The following is a 27,083-nucleotide window of genomic DNA, read 5'->3' on the forward strand; positions in this document are numbered from 1 at the left end:
AAAAGCACACATAGGAGGTGACACAGTTCCTGGGAGCTATCCCCTTACTGTACCTTGTTTGGACCTGACGTTGAAATAGGCTGCCAGCTGCCGACGGGTAGTTTGTCACTTGCGTTAGGAAGTATTCAATAACATTCTCAGCTTGAAGATGGCTCTGTGAATGTGTGCTCATACACACAGCATGTCCACAGTGGAGGCTTTATTCCATAAGCCAATGAAGATCAGATTAATTGATATATACATAAATCCTTCAAACAACTTTACTGGCATCTCCTTCTCATTAATCATGAATATTTTTTAAACACAAAGGTTTACTGGATCATGTACTCAATAAAAGAATAGTAACTCTAAACCTGCTCCTTATAGAAGGTGTGAAGATACTGTTGTTGTGATCTGGCACAAAGTAATGAAAAAAATATGCTTTTCATTTTAAAAGATTTTGAATAACCAGTTTGATTTGTGATCTATCCCAAGTATTAGATCGGTCCAAGGGTCTATGAACACAACGCTGGAGCCAATTGTATGCACAGGAACTAAACAAAGCAAGGTGTCAATACAGAAGCAGTTATCTAAAATGACATGCAGCCAGTAAAAACCAGACACTTGTAATGTTTCCTGCTAAAACAGGTCGTGCAGGTAAGCATTAACATTAAGCGAACTGAAAGGAGGCTGGATTTTCTCTCCTTGCACTCAGCCAAGCGGCAAGGTGAGTTTTCTCGCTGTTCTCTGTATGCTGTATGTGCAGGAGCGCGCTCCGCTCCGCTCCGCTGCGGTGCGCCTCGCCTCGCCTCTCCTCGCCCCTCCCATTCCTCCGCTTAAACTCTCCTCTGTGCTCACCAATAAAGCGCTTTTTGTCCAGGGAGTCGGCACTTGAGCACATTCCTCGACGTGGAGGTTGGTGTAGCTCTCCAAGGATTTGATGAAGACCGTTTGTTAAGTTTAATACGTTCACAGAAACTGTTTTGACAGAAGGAGCGCACACACGGAAAACTACGAGGACTGGAGTAATATCGGTGAACTGCTCCGCTTGGATAAAGACACAAGCGCGACTGCGCTCACCATTCCTCTTCTCCGAAGCAAAGGGTAAGAGTCTCCTGCTTTGAAATAAATAAAGATAAACATTTCAAACCTTTGGGGCTGTGGCGCTTTGGGCAAGGAATGCGTAAAGACGCGTAAACAGGCTTATGTTGACAAATGCGTATGGTTGGAATAAGATAAACTTTGTGAACATCGTAAAACTTGACCTGCACAGTGAAACAGATTTAAAAAAAACAAACAAACAAACAAACAAAAACTTTACATCAAGTTTCTCCTTAAATAAAAGCCATAGTATCACATTTCGTCAGAAAAACTGAAAACGTTCTTCTCTGAAATATGAAGTCGTAGAGAATTGCATCATTACGTCTGGTAATGCATTTAGTGCACTTTGTTAATGAATTAGTGTCACATCTGTTAATGCATTAGCGTCCTTCAAAATGCAAAACTAAGTTTTAGTTCTTTGCTGTAGGAATTAGTAATCAGTATGAACTCGTGTTGGGTGCAACAGGTTTTGTTGGCGCTTCAGATCAGGGAACCATGACAATAACACACAGTTCATCTGTATTTGGGATACGCGTAAAATGCGAGCCGTGCGCGCGTAGCAGAGGGAGCCGTCAGAGCGGTAATGAGGCGGGTTGGTGCTGGACCGCAGGACGCCGTGCAGCATGCAGGGGCCGCGCCGAGTGTCTAGACCGCACCGAGTCGTGGTCACCGCAGAGGACAGCTGTTTTTGGAGCCACACAGGGGAACGTCCCACAACAAAGAGTTCAACAGGACGCAAGGGACAGGGCGCTTGGGTCAGACAATGCACAGTCAAAACATTTTGTGTTTTAGCAGCATGAGGTCCGAGCCAGATTATCTCACTGCATTATACATGGAGAAAAGAGGCGCTGATGTTGTCCATGGTGATATGTGGTGTCATAAAATCAGCATTCAGAATAGTATGGCATGCATTTTGCAGTTGTGGTTGATCGCATCAGGCTGTGGAGAAATTAAGGGATCGTTTTGGTATGGCAAGTTGCAGTGAAAGCATGACTATCAGCGATGGGTTGACTTGATGTGGTTTATGCGTGCTGACACCCAAAACAAATCTTGAGGAATGAATAAGGCTGCCAAATAATCCAGATGAGCAAACCACTCAGCTTTGCAATTGAGTATTAATCAAGTTACAAACGTGATTTGTGCCAGCCAACCTTTGCACAAGATTTCAAATTCTACAGTTGGGACAAATATCAACATCTGATCGAACCATTGATTTTAAATCCAGAGCTGGATTTAAATTTAAGCAATTCCATCATTTGAATTTTCCCCTGAAGGTGCCGCAATGCATTAGAAAGACAAATCAAAGACTGGATCAGATATGGGGAGAGGGCACATGAAGAATTAGGGAGAAATTAGTTTCCTTTAGCATGTGAGCAGCAGCGCATTGAAGGATGAGGTCAAATTCCTGAAAGATTAAATCTCTGAGTGAGTGACCTGCACCAGCAATAAACTAACATCTAATAAAATGACAGGACTAAACATGCTCACAACAACCTCTGCTCCAAAAAGTGAGGTCAGAAACAATAGATTATCATCTTATATTTCCTAATATTGTGTGGATATAGATTTTGATTCTCTTAAAGGGATGGAAGGTGTGTTTTAAAACTTGTACAACCATAATTTAAGTGTTAGTCTGCTTTGCTTGGTCAGAACCAGCAGAAATGAACCAAAAAGTCCACGTAAAGACTCTGCTGCTGCGTTAACACTGAATACAAAATGTGAGAAGATTTAATCATTTAGATTTAATCATTGCTCCTCTAAGACAACCGTAAACCCGACATCCAGCTTGGAATCACTGATCCCAATCCAGCCAGGTTGAAAAATTCTGCATGTGCCTTTTGCCTTAGATGCTTAATTCATATAAGAACAGTCTTCTGACTACAATCCCCCCAGCTCTCAGCCAGATTACCTTTTACTCAGTCCCACAAACAGGCACAGAAAGTCGCCTAATCTCTCCTGGGGGCAAAACAGGCAGTGTAAACTGCTACAATAGCCCCGCTATTAACCCCTACACCGGTGTTCCGCTTGTTTCCTCCCCATGTGTTTCCTCACAGGCTGTCATTATGCTACAGGAGAAGCTACTGTGTCATTGACAGTGTATAATGGTTGTAATTGGTTTGTATTAGGCTACGAGACACAGCAGAGCAGCCACGGGGAGGCCAATTATCCGTCACTAATGTGGGCTGCACAGATTGTTACACTTACAGTACAAGAGAGTGCCAGTGTATTTCTGTTCTGAGTGGAGCTGTGGAATAAAGAGTGCATTCTGCTGCTGCTCTGCACAGAGACTGTTGTGTTTGTACAATCCCTGACATGCTCATTAAGTTTTAGGATTAAGAGGTAAAATATGTTTGTGATGGGAAGAAAGGGAAGAAAAAAGAATAATCAGGGTATTTCTTCACCCGTAATGTAAAATTGGAGTCACAGTTTGTTGGAAGTATTGGTTGCATAACATGAGAGCACTTTCCTGTGCAATTGTGCATGCTGATGTGAGCAGTAAGTGAGACTCATATGCACGATGAGAGGATTATAGGATATTTCTTGCCCTTAGAGGTCAGTCTGCATGACTAAGAAGATGAGCCTGCTGTCATAAAACCCAATTTAAACAATTAAGCACAGACCACTGTGTCATTATTTTGAAAACAGAACAACCCAACACAGATTTGGTGTCAGGCCAGGATTTCGTTATCTGTGTCATAGAGCCCTGATGGTCCATTGTGAGTCTGTACGACATCCAACAGGAGTTTATTTTTTAAAACCAAAGCTAGCTCTGTTTTATGCCAATTAGGGGCAGAGCCTGAGGTATCTTACCCTCTGCATCTGAGGGATTAGAGGGTTAAAAGTCAGGTGGCAAGACGAGGAGGCCTGGGGAAGGGAGAAGAGGAGGTGGAGGTAGAGGAGGAAGGCGAGAGTGGATCAGTCACACAGCAGGCAGAGAGAAGGGAGTTGACAGGGCAGAAAGCTGGAATAAGTGTGTGTGTGTGTGTGTGTGTGTGTGTGTGTGTGTGTGTGTGTGTGTGTGTGTGTGTGTGTGTGTGTGTGTGTGTGTGTGTGTGTGTTTGTTTTTCTCAAGGCCACGTGAGAGTGGGGCTCATCATGATTAGCAAAAAGAGTGAGGGGAGAAGATGTGCACATTCTTCCTCCACCAGAATCAAAGGTTCCTCCTCAGGTGCTGCACAGACAGAAAAGCAATGAGGTGCGTTCTTGAGTTTAAAACCTGGAGCTAGAGCTTCTCTCTCCAAGAAGGGTATGAAATAAAATCCCTGGCTTCAAAGGCCTCAGTCCCACACATCAATGCTGACCCAACGGTATGTGCAGGCAAACCCCAGCCCGTACGCCTGCCAAGCTAAATTGAAGAAGAGCTTGCCGATGCAGCCAAATGATGCGTTCAGAAGAACCACTTCAAAACCTTGCATAAATATACACACACATGTGAAGGGATCTGAAGGCTTTGGAGAGCCCCAGCTTGAGCTCAAACCCCAAATAACTGCTGTCCTCCCATGTCCACATTCAGACACAAACACACATGCTCGTGTGATTTGTCCATTTATGAAGCAGATAATCGTCTGATTTAAAGATGGAATAAAGACACTGAACACTCCAGCTTTACATTCAATTAAACCCCAAATATCTGCAAAAAAGCCACAAATTCCTGAAAACAACTCCAGGGAAGCATTTGAGGAGAGGAGCAGAGGGGGAGACAGATGGAAAACTAGAGAGAGAGAGAGAGAGAGAGAGAGAGAGAGAGAGAGAGAGAGAGAGAGAGAGAGAGAGAGAGAGAGAGAGAGAGAGAGAGAGAGAGAGAGTGAGAGAGAGGATGAGAGGGAGGATGTTCATCCCAGAAAGCCACCACAAATTGCTGCATTTCAGTGGGGTCGTAAAAAAAAGAGAGAAACGTCTCTTAATCTAAGGTTGTAATTACCTCTGGCCGGCACTGTAATTAGGAAATGAGCCTTGAACCAGATCTTGCAAGAGCGAGGCAAAAACACACAAACACACACAAACACACGCACACATGCTTTTATTGTTTGACCAAAACCAGAAGTGGAAAAGATAGATCTCACATTGATAACACGGCCAAATATTAAACCCCTGATGAACATTAACTCCTAATGTTTTACTAAATATGGATTAAATGATAAGATGGTGTAGCAAATTTGCAATCTTTTAAAGGGTTTGTGCCTGAGGGTCAGTGTGTGTGTGCATATGTGTGTGTCTAAGACCTTGTCCTTTACAGAAAGTGGCGACATTCAAACACTCTCATGCAGTCACATCGTACGTACCAGACAACACGTACACGCTGAGGCACTCTTCAGCATTATGCAGCATGTTGAAATCCTCTGGTCCCCTTTTGCTTAAAGTCTATTTCTGTCACTGCGCAGGACCTGAATAGTGTCGTTATCTGCTGCTCCTCAGCACCATGAAAAAGCGGGAGGCAGCCTGAGAGAGAAAATCCGTGCATGTGTACGTGCAAATACCTGCATGCGTGCATCCGAATGCCACGGTGTATCAGCCTGACTCCAATCACTCAACGATCTAATCAACAGCAGAGTGGTTGCGACAGTGCCACAAGTCACGGCTTGTCACTGGTGTATGTATTCAGTATGCAAAAAGCATGTGTCACAATAAATGTCAAGCACAGCAGCTCACACACCTGTAGCAAAACATGACGCTTTGTTCCGTTTCCCATACAACCCTCCCTGAAGGTTTAGGATCTAGATTTATGTTTTGAGCTATAATTTGAACAAATTGTTAGATGCTTCAGATGACACCACTACAAAGAGGCACTAACAAAAATGCCAGACTGCAAAGCCTAGTTGTGCTTTGAGATAAAACCAGATGGGGAAGCCAAAAGGGAGTGACCCAGAGAGAAAAAGAGAAGAGAGAGGGCGAAGAGTGAGGCGATATTTATGTTAAACAGATGAATACAGAGACGGACAGAAAATTACAGTGGGCAGAAATGCTGGAAAGTATCAGTCCTCTAAAAATGGAAATTACAAAAATATCTCCTTCAAAGAGAATAAATGTAAACTTTTAAAAAAGGAGAATGCAGCTACAAGATACAACCACTGATTTGGATGCACACGAGTTAAAGGCCGTGAGTCAGCTAATTTTGTAGTCCACAGACTTGTCTTTTGTAAAGGTTATTCAGTCAGGCATGAGGCCTGGTGGTAAAGATGATGTGAGTCTATTTTGAGTGTCAAAGTCGACTTTGAAAGCTAACGGATGGTCTGACAAGAAGACACCGAGACCTCGGAAAACAGAACAGCACATTTGTAAGAGTTTCCACACTTTTAGCAGCAACACCAGCCAGCAAGCATTATTGTTCTGCACAGATCCAGTGAAATGCATGCAAAGAAAAAGAACATTCACCGGGTAATCAACAGTCTCTGTGCAGCAGTGTGAAAAACACTCCGAAAGACAAATAAACACATGCATGCACAGTGCAGTGAAGGCCTCACAGCATGTCAGAGAGCCAAACCGAGCCCGGACTGTCTGTGACAGGTTATTTTCAGATGTAAACACAACACTCTGTTTGTGAGTGTGTGTATGTATGCTGCTGCAGGGTGACCAAGAGATGACAAATGCAAAGTGAAAAGAGGTGTCAGGTGTTGCACAATCAAGGAATGCATGTTAGGTTTTTCACCTCCACACATTGTTGACTCATAACTCAGGTATATGAAGTCTGGCTCGAAAACACAGCTCAGTGGAAACGTACAGGAAGAGTGAGCGCAGTGAATTGGTGTAAAGTTACACATCGGTCTGTGCTGGAGGAATGAAGGAAACTTCTGTGCTTCTTAACTAATAAGCCATGAGAGTTTGTTTTTGTGACCATGCTTTAAATCAACTAAATGAAAACAAAGAAAATTCACCATCACAGAGAAACATAGAAGCTGAACTTGGCTACATGCAGCCCACTAATAAGAAATCTATCAAGCGGTCACTTTGTTGTTGGGTTTCCCAAAACTGACTCACAATGACTATCCCATAACCACGCTCAGACATAAAAGTTGACATGAGCTAATAGTGTTTTTATGAAAAGCAACAAACAGATGAAGGCTGCACAAATCATTCATGGTGATCCATAATGAGACGCTAATCAGAACAACAACACTAATGCTGTTTCAGAAAATAAAAGCTGTTATTGGCCTTAAACTTAAAGCTCCTGTGAGGAGTTTTTAGCTTATTATGAAAGAGACTGAAATGAGTATCCTTCCTCTTCATGACCTTAAAATGCAAGCAAGACCATCAACAAGAACAGCGGTTAGTTCTATATAACTAATTTTAATTTTGAAACCAGTGGCGGGGGTAGGTGTCAGACCAAATGATTAACAGCTGCTCATGCAGCCTTTGTTCTCATGCTCAATATGAAAATTCTCAGTGAGTGATACATTTGACTGTTACAAAAGGGCAGAATGATCATGTTTGTAAGGAAACATAACACAAGTACAAGACAAAACCAGCAAAGACTGATTTGTCTATAGAGGGCGCCAAAATTGATACGAACCAAAAGTTACTTAATGGAGCTTTAAAAACGTAAATAAAGTCTAACTAAAAAAAGGTCTGGAAGTGAAACAAAGAGTGAGAATCTTTGAAATACTTATAATACTGGAAAATGTCTGTATTAATGTCATCATGAGGCAACACCTCATTCATAATCAGCTCAAGAGGGTGAAACTCATAAACTTTTCCACATCAAACCAGTAACTACGCCATTAACACAACAACGTTCAGTACAGGGGTTTAATAAAGCTGCGACTGTATGCTTAAGTCAACTCTACACACACTCGCGCCTCACAGCTGATGGACTGATACCACAGGACAAGGAGCTGAGAGAGAGGAGAGTGGTCGGCCTGCATTCTTCCTCTCCCGCTCTGTCATTCTCTTGTTGCTGCCACACGGCCTGCCGGCGCTCAGCACGCTCCCACACACAGCTGGAATCCAACCAATTACCAGCAGAACAAAAAACACTTCCTGTTTTGCTTGCGGGTCATTAACAATACATGACAGGGGGCTCGATTTCAAAATAAAGTAGCTAACAGGTACAACTGTTGTGTTTTTTTTTCCAGGGAAAGAAGTACTGAAAGTGGAGCGAGAGTAGAAGAGGACGTGTCTGCTTTGGGTGAGTAGAAGCATGAAATTAAAGCTGACAGTTTTATTAGTAATCAGTGTCATTGGGAATAAGATGTAGCCTATAATACTATAAAACAAACATTCTGTTAACATCAGGGTTTTGTTTGCTGTGAGATAAATGACATCAGCATTGGTATAATTTTGACACGTATCATAATAATATGCTCCTTTGAATATCTGCATCCGGAAGCCCAAACCACACAGTGCTGGCGGTCCTTATTGTGTTAACCGTAACACCCTGCCTCCTCAATGGGGTCCTTTCACACAACTCTGAGCCTCTTAACAAGACTGGCAGGAGAACAAGAGCCGCTTTCTCAACACACACTCTGCGTTTAACAGATACAGTGAGGCTGTGTAAGGTTACAGACTGAGGGGAAAGAGAGAATACAGGGCAGTTGGAGTTTACGGAGCCTGTCTGATTGCTCAAGTTGTGGAGTTGAGGTGGGGAATGTAGACAGCACAGTTCAAGTAACCCTGCAAATGTACTGTATGTAAGAGGCTTGTTGCCGTCATGTTAAATGTCTTTTTAGATTTTTTTGGGGCTTTTTCATGCCTTTTTTTAGGAACTGGTCAGTGGGTTGAGTTGGAATCAGGAGAGAGGGAGTGAGGAGTCACATGGGTGCAAGTTTCTTTATCATAGCTGTACGTGTTTCCCCTTTTGTACTGTCCAGGTCATTGAAGTTATACATACTTATTCCTTTAATATTAGATATTTGTATAAGGAGTTGCAAAATGCTTGTATGTTGACCCAGACATAGTTTGATTGACTATTTAAGCACACTTGCTTTGCTATTGACTATCAGCGTTTGTAGTTGGTATTTGCTTATCGCCTATAGCAGCACAAATGCTTGCTCCAGTCCTGCCACAGAGCTTAACAAGTGTGCTTTAATATAAAGTTATGGATTTCTTGGTTTGAAGGAGATCTTTTTAAAAGTCATCATGTCGATTTTATCTACCTTTACTTTGAAAGAGATGATTTCAAGCAGAAAAATTATGTTAAGAGAAGGGAAAACACAATGTTCTTTTTTCTTGAACTTTGTGGCTATAATATTTAAAAAATATGTTTAACTTTATCATTCTTTTTCATTTTCAATTTTGATAACTTTCTTGAAGTTTTGGGGATTATTGCAGCAAGTAAAGTAAAGTAAAAAAAAAAAAAAAAAAGCTAAGGAGACCAGCAGCGCAATTGAATACAGTGAAATTGTGTGTATAAGACTCACTTCTAATACCTTTTTTTAAATTTACCTGTATATGAGAGGTAGGCAAATTCTACTGTGTTTCAGTACTTTACATTAGAAGAAGGAACTTGAAAAAGCAAGGGACTATGAAAAAGCATACTTGACACAAAGCAAATTAAGAAAACTAGTGACCAGTGGAGAATGTGCTGACAGTCTTTGCAAGTTGGTTGAGGACAGGGCGTCTGTCCATACCCTACATCTATGAACCCTACCTTAGGCTAAACTACCGCATGGGTATCTAGCAGGATGGCAAAAACAGATGATACCAGAAAAAGCTACACATCGGCATAAAAACTTGAAGTCTTCACATAGGAACATAGTTTAAACCTTTTTCCTTCTTGGAGAACCCACAAAAACAGACTACATCTTATACACTGGTGCATTTTATATTCTGTATTTTACTGTAGTTGCTTTGATTGATCTAATTGCTGACCTGGGGTAAAACTCAGACAAGCAGCACACTACTGTAACAGCCTTTTAAAAAACATAGATTGAAAATAAGTGATACATTTGACTGTTAAAATAAAGCAGGATTAATTTATTGTTAAAAAATATGACACACATTTGCAAATCAGCAAACCCTGTTTGTTAAGGTGGCACCAAAGTCCAAGTTCCTCACAGGAGCTTCAAAGAATAAAAAGGCTTTTTCTTCACTTCAACTTTCGTCCTGGTGTTAAGAGACACAGTCCCAGAACTATGTTTTGAAACAAAAAGTCTTACAGTAATGATCTGTCAGTGTGTGCTGGAGTTCAGTAATGGTTGTGTCACTGCTAAAAACTGTCACTCTGATCTAACTTCTACTTTACACACCCCTCCTGACCCCTCACCTTCTGTCCTGCCTTATCCCACCGTTGTGCTGGTCGTCAATGAGCTGTGACATGGACTGTGTTGGCTTGTAAAGGCACACACACTCACACTCACACACACACACACACACACACACACACACACACACACACACACACACACACACACACACACACACACACACACACACACACACACAGGACAAGTCCATAGCCTCAGGCCTCTGGACGCACACCGCCATTCTCACTAATTGCCTTACAGCTCCTCCAACTCTCTCTGAAGCCCAGTCGTCCTCAGGGAAAACAGAGAATAAGGAAAATAGATCAGCAGTGGTCTAGACCTCTTATTACAGGGTTCATTTTTCCGCCATTACACGTGCATGTGTACCTCGGGTTCAAGACTTTGTGCTTGGTGTGTCTGCTCGCTGTAAATTATTTTCTATGCAGGCAGTTCTTCAATGTCAGCGCACACAGCGGCTCTGTTTCTGCCTTAATCCTGCAGTTTCAACATCAAAGCTGTAACACACTGTGAAGAATTACAGCCCACTCTGACATCCTGTGTGCTTTACCTGCCTTTTTTTTCCCTGAGTGCTGAGTGCACGTCTCTACCACACCTAATGTATATATTTAGATGTGTAGTAAAATCTGAGCATGTGCATGTGACGGGGCTTTGAATCAAAGCCAAATGTCAGTCTGGTTTCCCCATCAATGCAACCTGTAGCTGTGTGTATTGGACTATTCGCCATGATGGTGAAAACTAAACCTCCCCCCTCAGCTAAGTGAGTTGCTCATTAACTCCCTGACACCACACAATAATCAGTTAATAATGTTAATATTTCTATGTAAAAGCAAACACTAAGAGCAAACAAAGGTGCTGCTCTGTGATGTTCTTATACACTAAGTCTACTGTTACAAAACTGGCAGATCACACATGTGTAAGCAAACACACAGGTATGCATTGTTCGGTGTCTTACAGGTCAGCTCAGGAATCTACAGTACTCACCTCATGACGTGTATGAACGGATGTGAGAGCAAACAAATGGTTCTTTATTTAGACAAATTGCTACTTGCCGCTACAATAACAAAGCATCATTCATCCCCTGCCTGTCTCTGTGGCAGCCAGTCAGGTCATCTCAGGTTCTCTGCACATGACAGTATAACAGTATATCCTGTTTACCGGATGCACTGTTCTCTTATCTCTTGTAATGACACTAAGGCTGCACACTTAACACAGATAGTTAGCACAATATGAGCTATAAAGACATTATAAAGGTATGAATGCCTGGTGCGGGTACAGTAGAAGGGGGATCTGATTTGAAATCAGGAAACAACTTAAGCATCCAGACTAAATCTTGCTTGCATCAGGTGTGAATTAATTTCCGTCTGAGTAAACTATTGTTCTGAGTCGATGTAGGGCAGTACTTCCAAATCCTGTAAACTTCAGACAAATTACTACATCATAACAATGGAGCAAATTATAATCCAATCTATGTAATGCATTATGCAACTCTAGCAACAAGTTGAACAAGTCTGCTTATACATTTCCTACAGTGCTGGAATGGACAAAAACCAAAAGCTGTTTACAACTGTCAGAAAAAAGGTGGATCCTGAGGCGCCGGTTTTGCTTGGCAGTTTAAATGCGCGCCCAATTTACAGAGGCTGTGGTCATTGAAGGCGGCAGTGTTGATTTGTGTATGATCTATGTCCCTTTGCCACATGCCATCCCCAATCTCTCTTCTTAGTTTCCTTAATGATCCACTGTCCTATCTTCTTGAATTTGAAAAGAAAGTTAGACAATCCCGGTCAGCAAAAAATGTAATGCATACATATGCTGTTCGGTTAAAGCTTGAGCTTGGAGAAACAAGTGATTAAAAAGTTAGGCACAAGGTGAAATTTTAATGTGCACTTATTTGTATGATTGTGTATATTTTTAATGGAACATCCTCTTCGGCCAGATCCTGATCATGCTTTGACAATAGGGAGATACTAATGTGCAGGGTTTCAAGGCAGTTAATTGAATAGCTGGTCCGACCATACCTCTTCCTCGTGAACTCACAACCCAAAGGAAAAAAGATGTCACAGACTCACTTTTTTATACCTTCCCCTCTGTCACTACCCTCCTCCTCTTTCCCCTCTCGCTCTGGTTTGCGCTGGATATGAGGAATCTTGTGGTTGTACACACCTGCTGCAGGCAAATTGTGGTACTGAGGTCCGTTGTTGATGTCTTAATAGACTGTTGCTGACTGATGTCTTTGCTTTTTCTGAGACGGTAGGTCTCACTTGTTTGAACAGAATGTGCAGCTCATTTTACTAATCAAACAAGGCATTGAAGACTAACGTTGGCCCTCGGGATCCTTTTATTCATATTTGAGAGTTTAGGACGACAACATCCATAGCTGGTCAGCAGCAAAGGTCACAAAACAGATAATTAATCGATTTTGACGTGTGTTGCAGGAGACACATGAAAACTTTTTAGTTATGTGGTTATGAACTCAGGAGGTAAACACAGGGCACCCGAGGCCATGGAGGAGAGTCATGTCAGTGTCAGGGGCGGGGAACTGTGCTGTCTGACTGCTGCTTTGCCAGCCAGCCTCCTCAGCCCTGGCAGAAGTTTCACAATAAATTCCTCTGTGACATCCTAATCAGCACCAGTGATCTCCATTTCACATTCATCTTGAGTGTGTGTGGCACATGTCTGTGGTGTTTTTTAATCAGAGAAAAAATGCCTCAAGGCAGAATGACTAGAAAAATCACAAACGGTAACGGAAAAGGAGGGGGCATGGGGATGGGGGCCTGAAAAACAGGTAGCACTGCACAGTGCCTGACGTTAAACGAAGGTTGTGTTGTAGAAAAAAAATGAGTAAAGTTCCACTTGTGTCGTTGCACAAACAGTCTAACAGTCACTGACGACATAACTAACGCGACTCAACCTGTATTTCACACCATATTTCAGCCATGACAACACTGAATAGCAAACTTGTGATGAGTATATGCAAACAACCAACAATTAATCACTCATTTGTTAGTCATTGTAAATGTCTTTCTTCCTTCCCCTACCGGACACAGCTGTCAACCTTTGCATTTTTTAATGACATTAACGGCAGCTAAATCTTCTTCACAGAGGAGGTGCTATGATGAACTCAAATTTGAAATACTTCCTTTCACTCTCTTTCCTTTTTTGTTGAACATTATGTTGGCTTTAACTTACTTTACATTCTCTACTGGCACTACAAGGTTCTTCATGTAATTGTACCTAAAACCAGGTGATTTTTGGGGGGCTTATTGTACAAAGATCAGTGCATAGAGAGGCAAACTTCTAAACACCAATACAACATGTTTGGTAGTATCAGGCTACCTTCAAAAGCTGATACTGCTCAGAACTACTCTTTCACTGAGAGAAAGATCTAGCTATGTAGCCTTTTATTGCTGTAACATGAAGGAACAGATTGAAAATGTGGGCTGACTAAAAAGTTATTCTTGAACACAGTGGAGTTGAAACTTCCGTATCCTAATGAGGTTTGAGTTTGCATCCGTCCTTTCCAAATCGACACGCTTCTAAGCTGAGCTGCATGTAAGGTAAACAATGTGATGTTTACCTGTTAGCACTAGTGCTGCCCTAGGTTTCTGTTTACCGTTCCATCACTGTAGCCCCGAGCTCTCACAAAGCCCCCAGCCCTAATTAATACTTTGACAACTACATAGTTGCCACGAGTCGCTGCAGGGGCTGTTGTGGCAGGTGGAGGAGATATGCATTTGTCAGATTCCTGTCATACTCTTGCTGGCAACATGAACAAACCTGAGGAAGGAAAGTCCAAGACTGTGAAATAAGGAATATTTGAGCCATGTATCGAACACGAGTGTCACCTGTGTGAACCACTATCTTCTGTACAAAATGCTTGTGTTCATACCTGAATTTGTGAACATTTAATATCAGTGCTGTGAGAGAAATGCAGTCAGTCTATTGTGTAGAATCCATCAAGACCTGCATAAATCAGATGAGTAAACACTTTATGATCAAAGAATAAATGGAAAGATGATTCACATGTTCAGACAGATGAGCAGACAGGTAGCCGGATAATGTGCAAGAGTTTCCTCAGCCAGTACGTGTGACAATGTTTGTTTAAGAGGGATGATCAGCCTGCTCGTCGGTCGCTCTTACAGTCAGTCAGTGTGCCTGCCTGCTGCCTGACTCATACACACCCTTTAATTTAACTGAGCTTCAATTTGAACTCTTACACAGTGCTGTTGCAACAAAGGACTAGGGCACAAACTGTGTCAACATCAAACTTTGCACAGAGTGTGGTCCTTGCTTGATCTTTTATACAAAGAAAGTAAGGATAGCATGCTTAAGCCAGAACTTGTGGGTTGCTTTCTCTGCTCCCTGCACACTTTGGTCGACTGTAGCAGCATTAGAAGCATCCTGACAATGCGAAATGTTTCATCAGTAATGTCAGGGAGCATATTTCTGAGCTCACTGAATGAAATATATTCTGTTTCATATAAGGTAAAAATCAGGAAGGCCAGGTGACAGCATATCTGTGCAGTCATGTTGGAGCTGGAATGATTGTCAGAGGGGTATGCAGAGTGTCGGAGTGTGCACATTACTTAGAGCTTGTGGCTTACTGATAAAACTGGTCCATCCAGCCACTTCTAACCGCAAACACACACACATATACACACACACACACACACACACACACACACACACACACACACACACACACACACACACACACACACACACACACACACACACACACACACACACACACACACACACACACACAGCACAAACATTTCCCTGTCCCCGCTCAAGACAGGTACTCTCAGGTGTTTTCAAGACTCTCAAGAGCACAGGTCTTTCTGAAACGCTCCTGCGCTACCTCAGACCAGTTCACTGTGGATGGCCCTGCGAGGACAACAGAGCTTTGGACAACACTGCTGCTCCCGGGGGTCAGTGAGTGAGACAGACAGTACAATCGAGTTTTGATTCTGGGAGGAGGTGTTGATAGTCAGGCACAGGATATGATTGCACAAGCCAAGACCTGGAGAGAGTCCAGCTTTGTGTCACTGGTATGTCATATTTGCTGTTTTTTCTGGTGAGGTAGTCTGTTGGGATTCATGAGAGTATGACTACTGCACTTGTGTGTTTTCTCTGTTGTGTGCTTGGTTGAAAAAAAGAAGATAAATAAAGAAAAAAAGAGTCGGAAAGAGAGAGAGAGAGTTAGAAAGGTAGTTGGTAATGTTTCTGTGCCACAAAGCTGCGACTTTCAGGTCAAAGATAGACTTGACAGAGCAGTAGGTCACACTGTTTGGGTCAGCTACAGGGTGAGGAGCAAACAAAGGTGTTATGTACAAGAAGAGGAGAAAAGTGCAAACACTGCAGAGAAATAAGAAACACATGAAAGCACAGGTTGTCTGTGGTTCACTGAAATTCTTTGTTTTCATGTAACACAAGACTCCTGTGGTGAAGATCTCAGACAGATACGATTTTGAAAGAACTGTGGCTGTGACCTGTGATGACTATCCGCCCTGAGAGGTCACAGGGCAGGGTGCAGCGATAAAAGACACATGTCAGTGTTGGGGCATTTATGATAGAGGAAGACAATAGCACATTGTGTTTTAAGTGAGGGAGAGAAGAGAAGAAGAGAGATTCAAACGCAGCCAGCGCATCCTGTGTCTCCCTTATGTGTGCCTTTATGAAAACAAAATCAAGTCTAGCATCTACAGCACCATCAGTCATATCCTTCAGCAATAAAACAAAAGGAAATGGTGCGCATTTCCTTTTGGAACTCTTGTGTCTGACCTCCATGCTCTAAACTTTTGAGGACACAGAGGGAGATTGCAGACATGCTGTTGCAGAGTCCAAGTTTTGGTCCGCCTGTCCGCCCACCACTACCTGCTCTCTCCCCTCTCCGCCTGCGCTGTGCTTTAAAAAGGAGCCCAGAGGAAGTTAAATCTGGAACTCTGGTGCTGGTCGCATCATTCACTCAGACACACTCCAGAGGGTTTTGGGTTTCATGCTGCCCTGGAGGAGCAGAGAAAGCACCTGTTGTGGAGACCAGGACCAGCAGCTTCAGGTGTACTCGTGTGTGTGTGTGTGTGTGTGTGTGTGTGTGTGTAACCAGAGCTCGGTGTGTGCCCATGTCAAACAAGGCCTGTTATCTGTGTTGTGTAGATCACAGTTACAACAGAGGACACAGAATACTGAGCAACAGTGGAAACACTAATCCAGAGTCTGACCTATGACCTCAAGGAGTTGCTCTCTGCCTCAGTGCTTCATGGAGATTGTTGTCCTTTGGACTGATGCTATCTGGTATGATCTTTTGGCTTTTATGTTTCGTTTCCCCTCTCTTCTATTCTTGAAATTTTAAAATCAAACATATTCTTTGCCACATGAAAGTAGACGGAAACACAAATGTAACCACAGCTCTGATTCCCTCCTATAGTGAAGCAAATATACAATGTTTTTGTGAGTTTACTATTCCAGTTTAACTACCCTCTCAGTCACCCCTGGACTGTGTGTTATGTTCTCTTTCAAGTCCTGCAGCTGCAGGCTCTAAGGGAAATACTTCATACTGTCCATGCTAGCCGTAAATCCTGCCATGAACAAGGCGACGTTTCACACCAATAATAATGTGCTTCGCAACTAATTTTTATCTTCATAATGTAGGAGGGTAACACCGTTGACTCAGAGAAGTCACAAAAAAATGAAAGTGACCTTAATTGTGGAACCATCAAGAAGCTGTGTGTGGGTTAAATGGTTGTTTAATAAACCTTTGACATCAGTCAGTCTTGGCAGAGCTGATGCACAATGGATGCATTTCAGGCTTTTTTGTGGTCAGGCTGAAATCTGTTGGAAAGCTTTGTTTGTGCAGCACATTCATTAAGTGCTGCAGCCCCTAATCCTCCTTCATACCACCTCAAAGCATAGCGACGATACTGTGGCTTCATGATGAGTATTGTCAGTGACAGACGTAGTAAAACTATCATCTCATTTTCATTTCACATGTCCTCATCTTTCTTGTTTGGGTTCTGTCTGCGTGAGTGATCGTGATTCAAGTGCAGCGCTAGATGAGCAGGGTTTTGAATATCAGTTCTTTATTGAAATGTTGCAACAACAAACAGCTGAGCTTTGATCTCCGGACATGTTATCAGTTCATTGTCAAATTTGAGCATCTGAGATCTCAAAGAAAGACAGTTGCTGCCTGGCTTTCCATGGCAATGTTACAAAAGATACAGCCATTAGCTTCTTTTGTATGATCAGATTTATTTTAAGTTTTATGAAAATCAGTTTCATTTTTCTTCTCTGTAAGGATTACATCAAATTTTATGACGTTTTTGAAATTCAGCAAAATAAAGTTCCCTCTTGTCTGCCAAAACTCTAAGCACCGTATGAGCCCTGAGATGGATAAACCTGAAAAAAAAGGATCATGCAACTGTAAAATGTTGCTTTTGTACTCCTCATGTTTCCATCTCTAAACATGCCTTACATTTTGATCCATACATATTCTGCATGCTTAAGGTATCCTGCATATAACAGGTACAACCAGCGGTAACACACTACATAAGAGCCACTCCAGCTCTTGCAATAAAAACATACTTCACAGCATAACATGCGTACCGATAGACTTACAATAACATAGCTGACATTTCTTAACTCATAGTTTTACTTCACGTCTCCAGTGTCAGCACAACAGGCTCTCTTCTGAAGTACAACCTGAGATATTCTTGCTTCCCCTTTCTGATTCTCTCTTGACCCTTTTGTCATGTTGTCAGATAACTCTGCTGGATTGTGGCTAACAGGGTCCAGCTGTGGCAAAGACTGACTGTAGAAAGGGATGGGAAGGGAGTGTGTCTGTGTGTACAGAGGAGTAGTCTTTTCTCTTCTCTTGGGACAGAGATGAAAAAGGGGCAACATATAGAGGGGTGGGAAAAATGCTGGGTCAGAGGGCATGCGTCAGCTTTCGCCAGGAGCATTGTTTTGGAGCAGTGAGTAAGTTATAATCTTCAGTGAAGGTGAAGTCATGTCCCTCTGCTACTGTAGTAAATCTATACCAGAAGCTGCTTTAGTAGTGCACCTTAGTGAACTGAACCCTTGACCTATAACACTGTAGATCATACTCTTATTCACATACCATAAGCATTGTTTCTCTAATAGATAAAAAGAGAAGGGGCCTCTTTAATGGGACTATGAACTCTGTAGAGCACAGCCTTATCCCCTTACTGTGACTTGGCCTGGTGCCCCCCTGTAAGTCTCCAGTCCGGTCCGCTGAATTATGCTAGTGCACATTGACCTGAGACTACTCTGCACACATACACACAGTGCAATTTTCGACCCCCTCTGGTACCCTTCATTGCCCCTCAGTGTTGGCCTTCAGCTTCGAAGATAAGAGCTCTTGACGCTTGGCCTGCTGGGATTTAATTGCCGGAGCCCACTTCACCCTCCCAAAGCCGGGGCCTTATCCACCTCTCCACCCCGGTGCCCCTGCTGACAGAAACCTGCTTTTGTCTCCACTGTTCCCCTGCTTGTGTTTTCTTTTCCTCCTCCTTGTTGAAAAGACAGAGAGAGTGGGATAAGGGAGTTGAGGGAGAGGGTAAAATGCTTTTCTTCTTTTTGCCTCTTTAATTTCTCTCTTCAAGGGTCTAACCATGTGTTTCTCTTGGTGTTGCGCAAATATGTTCTCATGCATTTTTTCTTTGTATTTTTTCTTACAGATTCTTGCCCTGAGGTTATTCCTCGTATTCATCAGCCAACACGTTTTATTCTACTACAACCCAAAAATCCAGACTGAACCAAAAAGAAAACACAGATGTAGGAACTATTGTTGCATAACTGATCCACACGCAAATATTTTTTATCCCTCATTCATATAAGAAGCACCTCAATTTGAATCCATCATCTGTTTACAACCAAGAAAGACTCCTTGTTAATCTCCAAATGCCAAGCCAATGAGACAGACAAGCTCACTTCTTTAAACTCAGCTGCTGCCTGTCTCAGGAATGTCTCAACAAGCGCACAGGGGAGTGAAAAGGAAATTACAACTCAAGAGAGAAGGAGGTAGACAGGAGGGGAGGGGGCTTTTTTTCTAGCACACGATGACAAGCTTGTCTTTCTACTATCTCTCTACAAGCCCTCCACCTGCACTCAGTTCAAAATGCTTAAATTAAAACTGCACAGCCAGGAACCAGCACCACAGTGGATCCTCATTATAGTGACGCCACAAGCATGCCTTATCAGGTGCACTGATAATACCTGCACAAGTCACTCGTATCCAAAATGAAAGAAAACAGGGGAATCTAAACTATCAAGCTTTGGTTTATCTTTGATCTGCTGCAAACCGCTCCCCATCCACCTCCGCCAGAGTTTCTCCTCCTCTGGGTTATCAGATGTGCTTGTCCCACTTTGGAATGAGGCACACTCAAATAAACATTCTGCCTCGGGAGCTACGGTGGAATCACCACGTTGAGTTTCTAAGAAAAATATCCCCAGTTTTATCTGTGTTGCTCGCTCTCCTCTCATTCCTGCCTTGATGTTGTTGTTCATTCTGGCACTGGACCCCCATACTCGTCTCTGGACCGGATCAAATGTGCCAAAGTCAAGATCCTCCATCCCCTGAAGGAATGAGATTGGAATTTTTTAACATCTTTAGATACATTTGATACTTTTCTCAGACAAACACTAAAGTGCATGTAGTGTTTGTTCTGTACAGCCCCCCTTACACATTAAGTATGTGTGCACACCCTCACAGTGGCACACAGGCATGCAGTATCCTGCACTGAATTTGAAGAGCAGCACCCCACACACAGCCATGATTTGAAAACCTGAGACCATCTGCATACACTCCAGCTGTAGCGTAATTCTCTCTATCCCCTCTTCATCTTCTGTTGTCTTCTGTAAATCCCTTTTTTTCCCTGTTGTTTTGCACGCCAAATGCAGCAGAGTAGCAACACTCCTGTCCTTTTTCCTGCACTTTCATTGTTTCTGAGCCATGTGGTGAGCGCATGCAACAAGCTTATGACTTCAGTTTTTATTTATCAACACAATCAGAACTTTTATTTCACAATTACTTTTTACATTCGACTAGCCCTGAGTCATAACCAGAGCATTCATTATTCCTCCATACATATAATTACTCACCTGTTAAAGTGAACTCCCTCAGGCACATTGTGTAAATGATGGGATAACTGCAACCCTTCACCTCTGCTGCCCAGTCAGCCGTAGCCGAAAAAAAGCTATCTCCATCAGATGTTATCACTGATTCTGGGCCAGATTTTCCATTAACAACTGCAGTAATAAGTAGGTCTAACTTTTCTGCACAGTTGCTTAAGTTTTTGTAGTTTTTCTACTCTGTCAGCAGGTGCTAACTATGAAAACTGGTGAACTGCTTTGTTCGATCAAGTCTCAAAGTTCGAGCAAAGTCGTTGTTATTGGCTTCTGCCTGCACAGAGCAGCATTCCTGCCATTTCTGAAAGAGGTATCAGGATGAAACAGAGGAACATGGTGGTAGTGGGGTCAAAGCAAATGCCATGCCTGCTTTTGGTTTATGTACAGGAGAAGAAATAATAACAAAGTTGCAATTTCAGGGAGCAGCAGAATAAAAAGTATGCTGAAAGAGAAGGGGAAAAAATGCCATTGCTGTGGTGTGATGAGATGAAACTGTCTCTTCCTCGTCCACTCAAATGTACCGTTCAAAATCTTTGATTTCCTCTCCAAGCTCTGATATTTGAGAGATTTATTTTCATGTTTATGAGTAAAAGGAAAAAAGTAAATGAATCCTACATTTTATGTAGAGAATGTGAAGAAATGTAGTAGCTGGCAGCAGCTCTGATGCTGCATAATCATGCACTTGGCTAGAGTAGATTTTAGTAGCATTTGAACATTTGAGAATCTAGAACAGCAAAACAGAAACTGCTTAATTTCACGGCAAGTATTACCGCTGACCAAAACATGATTCAAAGATTCTGATAGATCTACTGTGCTTCAGCTGACTTCTCCAACTCATAGTTTACAAGAAAAACACTGTCACTGCAGAAAAAGGAATAAAGCTTCAAGATAGAAAAGAACCTTTGAAAGATAAAAGTCAAAAGCATTTTTTGGGGCATTTCTGGTGCAATAGGCAACAACCCTTGGTAAGCAATGCAAGAACAGAATGTACTCTGTAAAACTGTAAGTCACACATAGCTGGCGACTCATTTTGGAATTTGGGCAATGCAGACACCAACAACGGCACCATTTAAGGCCCTCAAACAAGCTACCTTTAATAATGAAGTCGACAAGCAATGCATGCAAGTTTATGGAGATGCTGAAACTCTTGGCCCTGACTCAAAAAAAAACTTTGAGACTAACAAAAGTAATTGCAGGACAGGAGTGTGTTTGAGTGAATTGAACCAGGGTTTTTCAAGTTGATAAGAAAAGAGGGATGAAATATTGAGGAGTTGTCTAAAGAAAGACAGTCAAGAGATTTTGCCTCGTCTCCCAAGGTCATCTCACTTGATAGCAGTGGAAGATGAACTGCCAAAGAGGCTCATTTCAGAAACTGGTATCTTCTATATCTCTTCTCTCCCTCTCTATTCCAACATCCTTCCGCATCACTTCAGCCCTTTCAAGCATTGTGATGACCATCAGACAGATTTGTTGTGTAAGGCTTTGATACCAGAGCAAAGGGCTCCAGATCTTCTTTCTGAAGGGTTTCTGTGTAGTTTTTAATTCTTCTTACAGTTTTATGGACAGTCAGCCTATTGGCACATACAACTAGCTGTCAGTCTGAAAAATAACATATAATGTGTTTTTCTTGTTTATATTACAGCTATAGTCAGGGGAGCAGCTATGGGCTGCTGGTGAAGCTCACCTCCAAGTTTAGAAGGCCACAAAGCAAATGATCTACAGATGCCTGGCAATGTGCAGCATGGCAGACAAATAGTCCGGCTTTATTTAAATGGTAAAAGCAGTGTTTATGGTGAATCAATCAGAGGGCGTGTGCAGAGTGTTTCTACTGTTTCAGTGATCTTCCAGTCATCTCATGTTTTCACTTTGATTTCAGAAACAAAACAAAGCTGGTTTTGTTGATTGCCACTGTGTGCCTTTGTGTTTCAGAGTCTACAGAGTCTGTCATAAATGTGAGGAAAATAGTCGACTGTGACCCCACTGCAACCACAGAGTGTGTGTAGTGCAGTAAATAGCAGTGAAGTAAACAGCGGTGTGGGTGGGCGGCTTACAATTACAAACCTTTCTGTTTACAAACAGCAGCACACATAATATTACATACATGTGTGCCTGTGCACGTGCACACGCACATTCAAACACATACATACCCATCTGTAGTAAGGCCAGAGAAGGATGTAATGGTCCTGTCATCCAACAGTACTATCTATTACACAGATCGTTGCAGGGAGACTGGCATTACTTTAGCTAGAAAACTGTGCTAGGACGCCACTATGCCAACATTCCCCACCCCCCAAATATGGCAGAAAAGCTCTGAAGTCTGAGGTCACAACTATAGCCCTATTGTTTAAGAGACCTTGTGACAAAAGACTGCTTTTGATCTCTGGCTATGCATTGTTAAACCTTTGATAATAATCTCCCTTCATGAAGCACAATAAAGAACCACACAGTGACACAGTGGTTTGGAAACTCAACTATACGGGGAGAAAATATGCTTTGTAATAGAAATACAACATTGTGCTGCATGCGTTAACTTCTCGGTGTGACAGATACAGCTGTATGTTCCTAAACTCAACGGCTCTAACGTGACAGAGAAAAGCAATATTAGGCCAATGCATGGTAAAATCTGCCAGCATTATCCTTATTGTTCTGAATGATCATGCAGTTCATTGACAGTTTGTATGTTCTCTCATTTCAGGCTGAGCATGGAGAGAGAAAGGGTCAGCACCATGAAGGTCTTTCTCACTCCCCTGATGCCCTTTCTGCTCTTCATCATCCTTCCAGAGGGCACTTTGTCTAGTGGCTGCCCAGAGGGCTGCACTTGTTCCACACCAGAATCCATCCTATGTTACCAGAGACGATCCTCCACCATTCCCAAGGGAGTGTCGTCATCAACGAGAAGCCTTTACCTCTTTGCCAATGGCATTGAGGGTCTGAAAACTGAGGACTTTGATGGTATGGAGAACCTGGAAATGCTGGACTTGAGTCAAAACAAACTGACTGAGCTTCCAGAAAGGGGGTTTGAACCTTTGACCTCATTGAGAAACCTGGACTTGTCATCAAACCAGATCACCCACATTTCAGAGGAATGTTTTCATGGGATGGCGCTGCTTGAGCGTCTTTATTTGTATAGTAATTATATTGAGGACATCCATCCTGATGCCTTTATTGGCTTGGACCACCTGCTGGAACTCAAACTACAGGGCAACAGGTTGACATCCCTGCCTGCTCTCTCAATGCCCCGACTGCTGCTTCTGGATCTTCGCTTTAATGTCTTACCAACCTTGGGTCCTTCAGACCTCAAGACCCCAAATTTGGAGTCCCTGAAATTAGGTGGTGTGGGACTGACCACTCTGGATAAGGAGCTCATAGGCAGCCTACTGAACCTCCACGAATTGGACATCTCTGGAAACCAACTTGAGTCCTTCCCATCAGTTTTAAAGGAGACCCCGGGGCTGATCCACCTCAGCTTGGCTGGGAACCCTATGGGTCCTCTAAAGGTTCAGGACCTGCAGAATCTTGGAGAGCTTCAAGAATTTGATATTAGCAGTCTCAGTCTTCAGGGCCTCCCTGAAGAGTTCCCCCAGCTCTTCCCCCACCTCAGAAAACTCACAGTTGCAGAGAACCCTTTCAACTGCCTCTGCACCTTGTCATGGTTCCCAAGATGGCTTAGAGCCCAGAGCATCACTCTGGAGAGAACAGAGGAGACTCGCTGCCATTTCCCACCTATTCATGCAGGAAAAGTGTTGGAAAGACTGGAGCATAGGGATTTTGGATGTCCCACCACAACTACAGTCACCACCAGTACCGTCAAAACAACTACTACTCAGCCTGTTCCTGTCACTACCTCACCAAGCACTTCTAGAGCTGTTCCAGTACCCAGTGACAGCCCCACTGACGAAGACGATGACTACCCTCTGCCACCTGTTCCTGCATCCCCCAGTAGCAGCAGCAGGATAGACACGGATGAGGAACAGCATTTCTGTCCCCCTCACACATGTCTGAATGGGGGTACTTGTCGTTTGGACCAGCATGGTCAGGTGGATTGTACCTGCCCACATGGCACTTCTGGATTTTATTGTGAAAACCAAAACCATCCCCATTCACCACCTGAGGTTAAGAACCCAACGGCAACTGTGACTGTAGATGCACCAGATATCTGCTCACATCAAGCAAGCACCACCTCCATCCTGCTGGACCTCCACCGCTACATTGAGTTGCGACCTTACATCCGTGGAATTCGCCTTACCTACCGAAATCTCTCTGGTCCAGACCGCAGGCCAATTCAACTAAGCCTGCCAGCATCCTTCCCAGAGTACAGACTAAGAGGTCTGAAGCCCAACTCCACCTACAGTGTGTGTGCCAGTCCACTAGGTGCTCCCAGTGGTGTAGACAGTGTCTGCACTGAGGCTCAAACGATAGCTGAAGATGTCAAGCCTCCCGGTGCACAGTTTGACGGCGATCACAAGCTGACCACTATGCTGGTACCTGCAATTGCTATCTTGTCATTTCTGGTACTGATAGCAATAGTAGTGGGGGTGGTTTGCCATCTTCGCAGAAAAAGGGCCATGGGTCACCTGGACCTAGACTGTGAGCCCTCTCATCTAGAGTTAGATGGAGTTAAGACCGGCTTAGACAATGGGGCATTGCCTCAAAAACAGCCACAAATTATGATCCCTGAACCTGCTGTTCAGAACGGCAACCTGGAATATGAGGTCTTGCTACTACAAGATCACTGCACATCAAATAACAATATGTCTTCACATAAGCCTTCCTACTTTTGACACCTTGTCTTGAAAAGTCAGGTCTAAAGGATCGGCCAGAAAAAGCAAAGAAAAATCTGGACATTTATTTAACTTATTGCACTCTGGTTGTCTAAGTAGACATTAAACAAGGTTAAGAACTTGTGCTTTGACTTTAAGAAGCAATGGATATGCTTCTTCTCCATCAGCTTTACGCATCCTACATCAATGATATCTCCTAATTGCATAGCAGGACTGGACACTATTCACCTACCATGAAATGATATGGGGACTGATGGAGTGTCATTGGTTGGAACCTGGGGCAAAGGGACATTGTCACCTCACTTGATTTGAGGTTGTGCTGACTTTCCCCATCACAAAGCCTAACTAACATCAGTAATAGTTTTTTGCTGCATGTTGTTACTCTTCAATACTACCCCAAAGGGATCAGTGCTTGCTGTGAATGACCTTTAAAGACACCAAATGAAGTTGTGCAGAGAAAATATTTGGTACTTGTATTGCTTTATTTGGCTCTACAACATGTGACTTTTTTCTTTTCTACGTATGCTTTTTATACTTGTGTCACTGTTATTTTTTTAATATGCAACATTGTGAGTGTTAACAGCCCTCTATACTCTCCTCCCCAACTTCTTGTGACTAACAGACAAAACAGCTGATTAAAATCTTTGAAGATTAAAACTCATTCGGTACCAGCAAAGTCAATCAAAGGGCTTTGTGCTCAGAATGTCAGACAGTCTAAGTAGATGTGAGTCTGGACAGACTCAAGACTAAATCCCCCGCTCTCGATTCTGAAGCCCTCAGCCGTCTTTACCATCACAAAGGGGGACGGTAAGCAGGATTACAAAAGGTACGGAGGGAAGCAGTTGACTGAACCCCTTCTGTTTCAGTGCTGTTTCAGATTCTGCCAGTTTTGGGCTTGCCTTAATTTCAATGAGCACTCCTTAGATTATGTCACATCGAAAGAGATCTTCAGTTTATTTATTATTCATATGTCCTGCAAGAGGATCTCAGTCATATCCATCAACCACAAATTACTTACTACATACCACAAGGTCTGATCCACAACAAGCAAAGCTAATGGTGGCTGTGAATTGTTTTCCTTGAGTAGAAGAAGCCTACTCATCATAATGCTGTGCAGTTTCCCCCTAGCAAAGAAGCAGTGAGCAGTTTTGCTCAATTTAGCTTAGCCAGACTGTGTAAAAGTTTGAGCACAGGGCAACAAAAACTTTATTTAATACCGTCGAGTGGACAGTAATGAGATTTGCAAAGTGGGAAAGCTGTTATGAAGAAACAGAGCGCTGAGATCCAAATCTGTGAACATGGGGCAAAGAAGGACTCAAAGTAACTTTGTGTGATTGTGTGTGTTTGTGAGTGTGTTTGTGTAAGTGTGCGTATGCCTGTAGAGCTGTCAACTGCAGTGATAATGCAAGTACATGTTCTGTCTTGTGCAAAGACCTGCAGACATCAAGTTACTATCAGTTACCCTCTCTATGTGCCCACATGCCAAGATGTACAGAAAGCCCCAAACAACTCTTCTTATAGACAAACACACCAAAGACTCACCTGTAAGTGTCTGTAAAGATACCTGCCTAGCACAAAATTAACTGTTTCATACTAACAGAATGCCTTGAGTTCCCACACAATAAGAACAATCAAGCAATGCAACTGGAATATATGTTTGTAAAATATGATACATTGAAGATGACCAAAAGTATTTTCAGTGTGATTGTGAATATTTCCCTGTTTTGGGAAGCCTTTTTCTTTTTTTATTCATTGTTTTTTTGTATTTCTGTGAACTTATTTGTGCAAGTCAGAAGTGATATTATCATTAAATGAATATCCAAAAGTGAAATCAGCCAATTTGTCTTTTTTGTAGTTTTTATCTCCTGAGAGAGGA

At 42.7% G+C, this 27,083-nt stretch overlaps 2 protein-coding genes across 5 annotated transcripts in view; one reads left to right on the top strand and one right to left on the bottom strand.

Moving 5' to 3' along the window:
• LOC117831964 (mitochondrial import inner membrane translocase subunit TIM16-like) overlaps positions 1-27,083 on the bottom strand; it is a 139,614-nt gene that overhangs the window by 42,421 nt on the left and 70,110 nt on the right. The window lies entirely within an intron of this gene.
• Positions 855-27,038, top strand: vasnb (vasorin b). Of its 3 annotated transcripts, XM_034710879.1 has the most exons (3): positions 855-1,083; positions 8,151-8,203; positions 23,122-27,038. In XM_034710879.1, exon 3 carries the CDS (start codon positions 23,129-23,131, stop codon positions 25,205-25,207), a length of 2,079 nt encoding a protein of 692 aa, XP_034566770.1. In that variant the 5' UTR covers positions 855-1,083; positions 8,151-8,203; positions 23,122-23,128; the 3' UTR covers positions 25,208-27,038. The 3 variants fall into 3 exon arrangements, with proteins under 3 accessions (XP_034566770.1, XP_034566769.1, XP_034566771.1); XM_034710878.1 differs by lacking the exons at positions 855-1,083; positions 8,151-8,203 and adding an exon at positions 16,486-16,574; XM_034710880.1 differs by lacking the exons at positions 855-1,083; positions 8,151-8,203 and adding an exon at positions 23,009-23,042.

The sequence above is a fragment of the Notolabrus celidotus genome, chromosome 20, assembly GCF_009762535.1.
Source record: "Notolabrus celidotus isolate fNotCel1 chromosome 20, fNotCel1.pri, whole genome shotgun sequence".
In the NCBI taxonomy this organism is placed as follows: domain Eukaryota; kingdom Metazoa; phylum Chordata; class Actinopteri; order Labriformes; family Labridae; genus Notolabrus; species Notolabrus celidotus.

Excerpts from the sequence above, each read along its gene's own strand:
- vasnb (XM_034710878.1), top strand. The coding sequence starts at position 16,504 with ATGACCTCAAGGAGTTGCTCTCTGCCTCAGTGCTTCATGGAGATTGTT. Across the intron at positions 16,575-23,121 it reads CTTTGGACTGATGCTATCTG|GCTGAGCATGGAGAGAGAAA; the intron begins GTATGATCTTTT and ends CTCTCATTTCAG.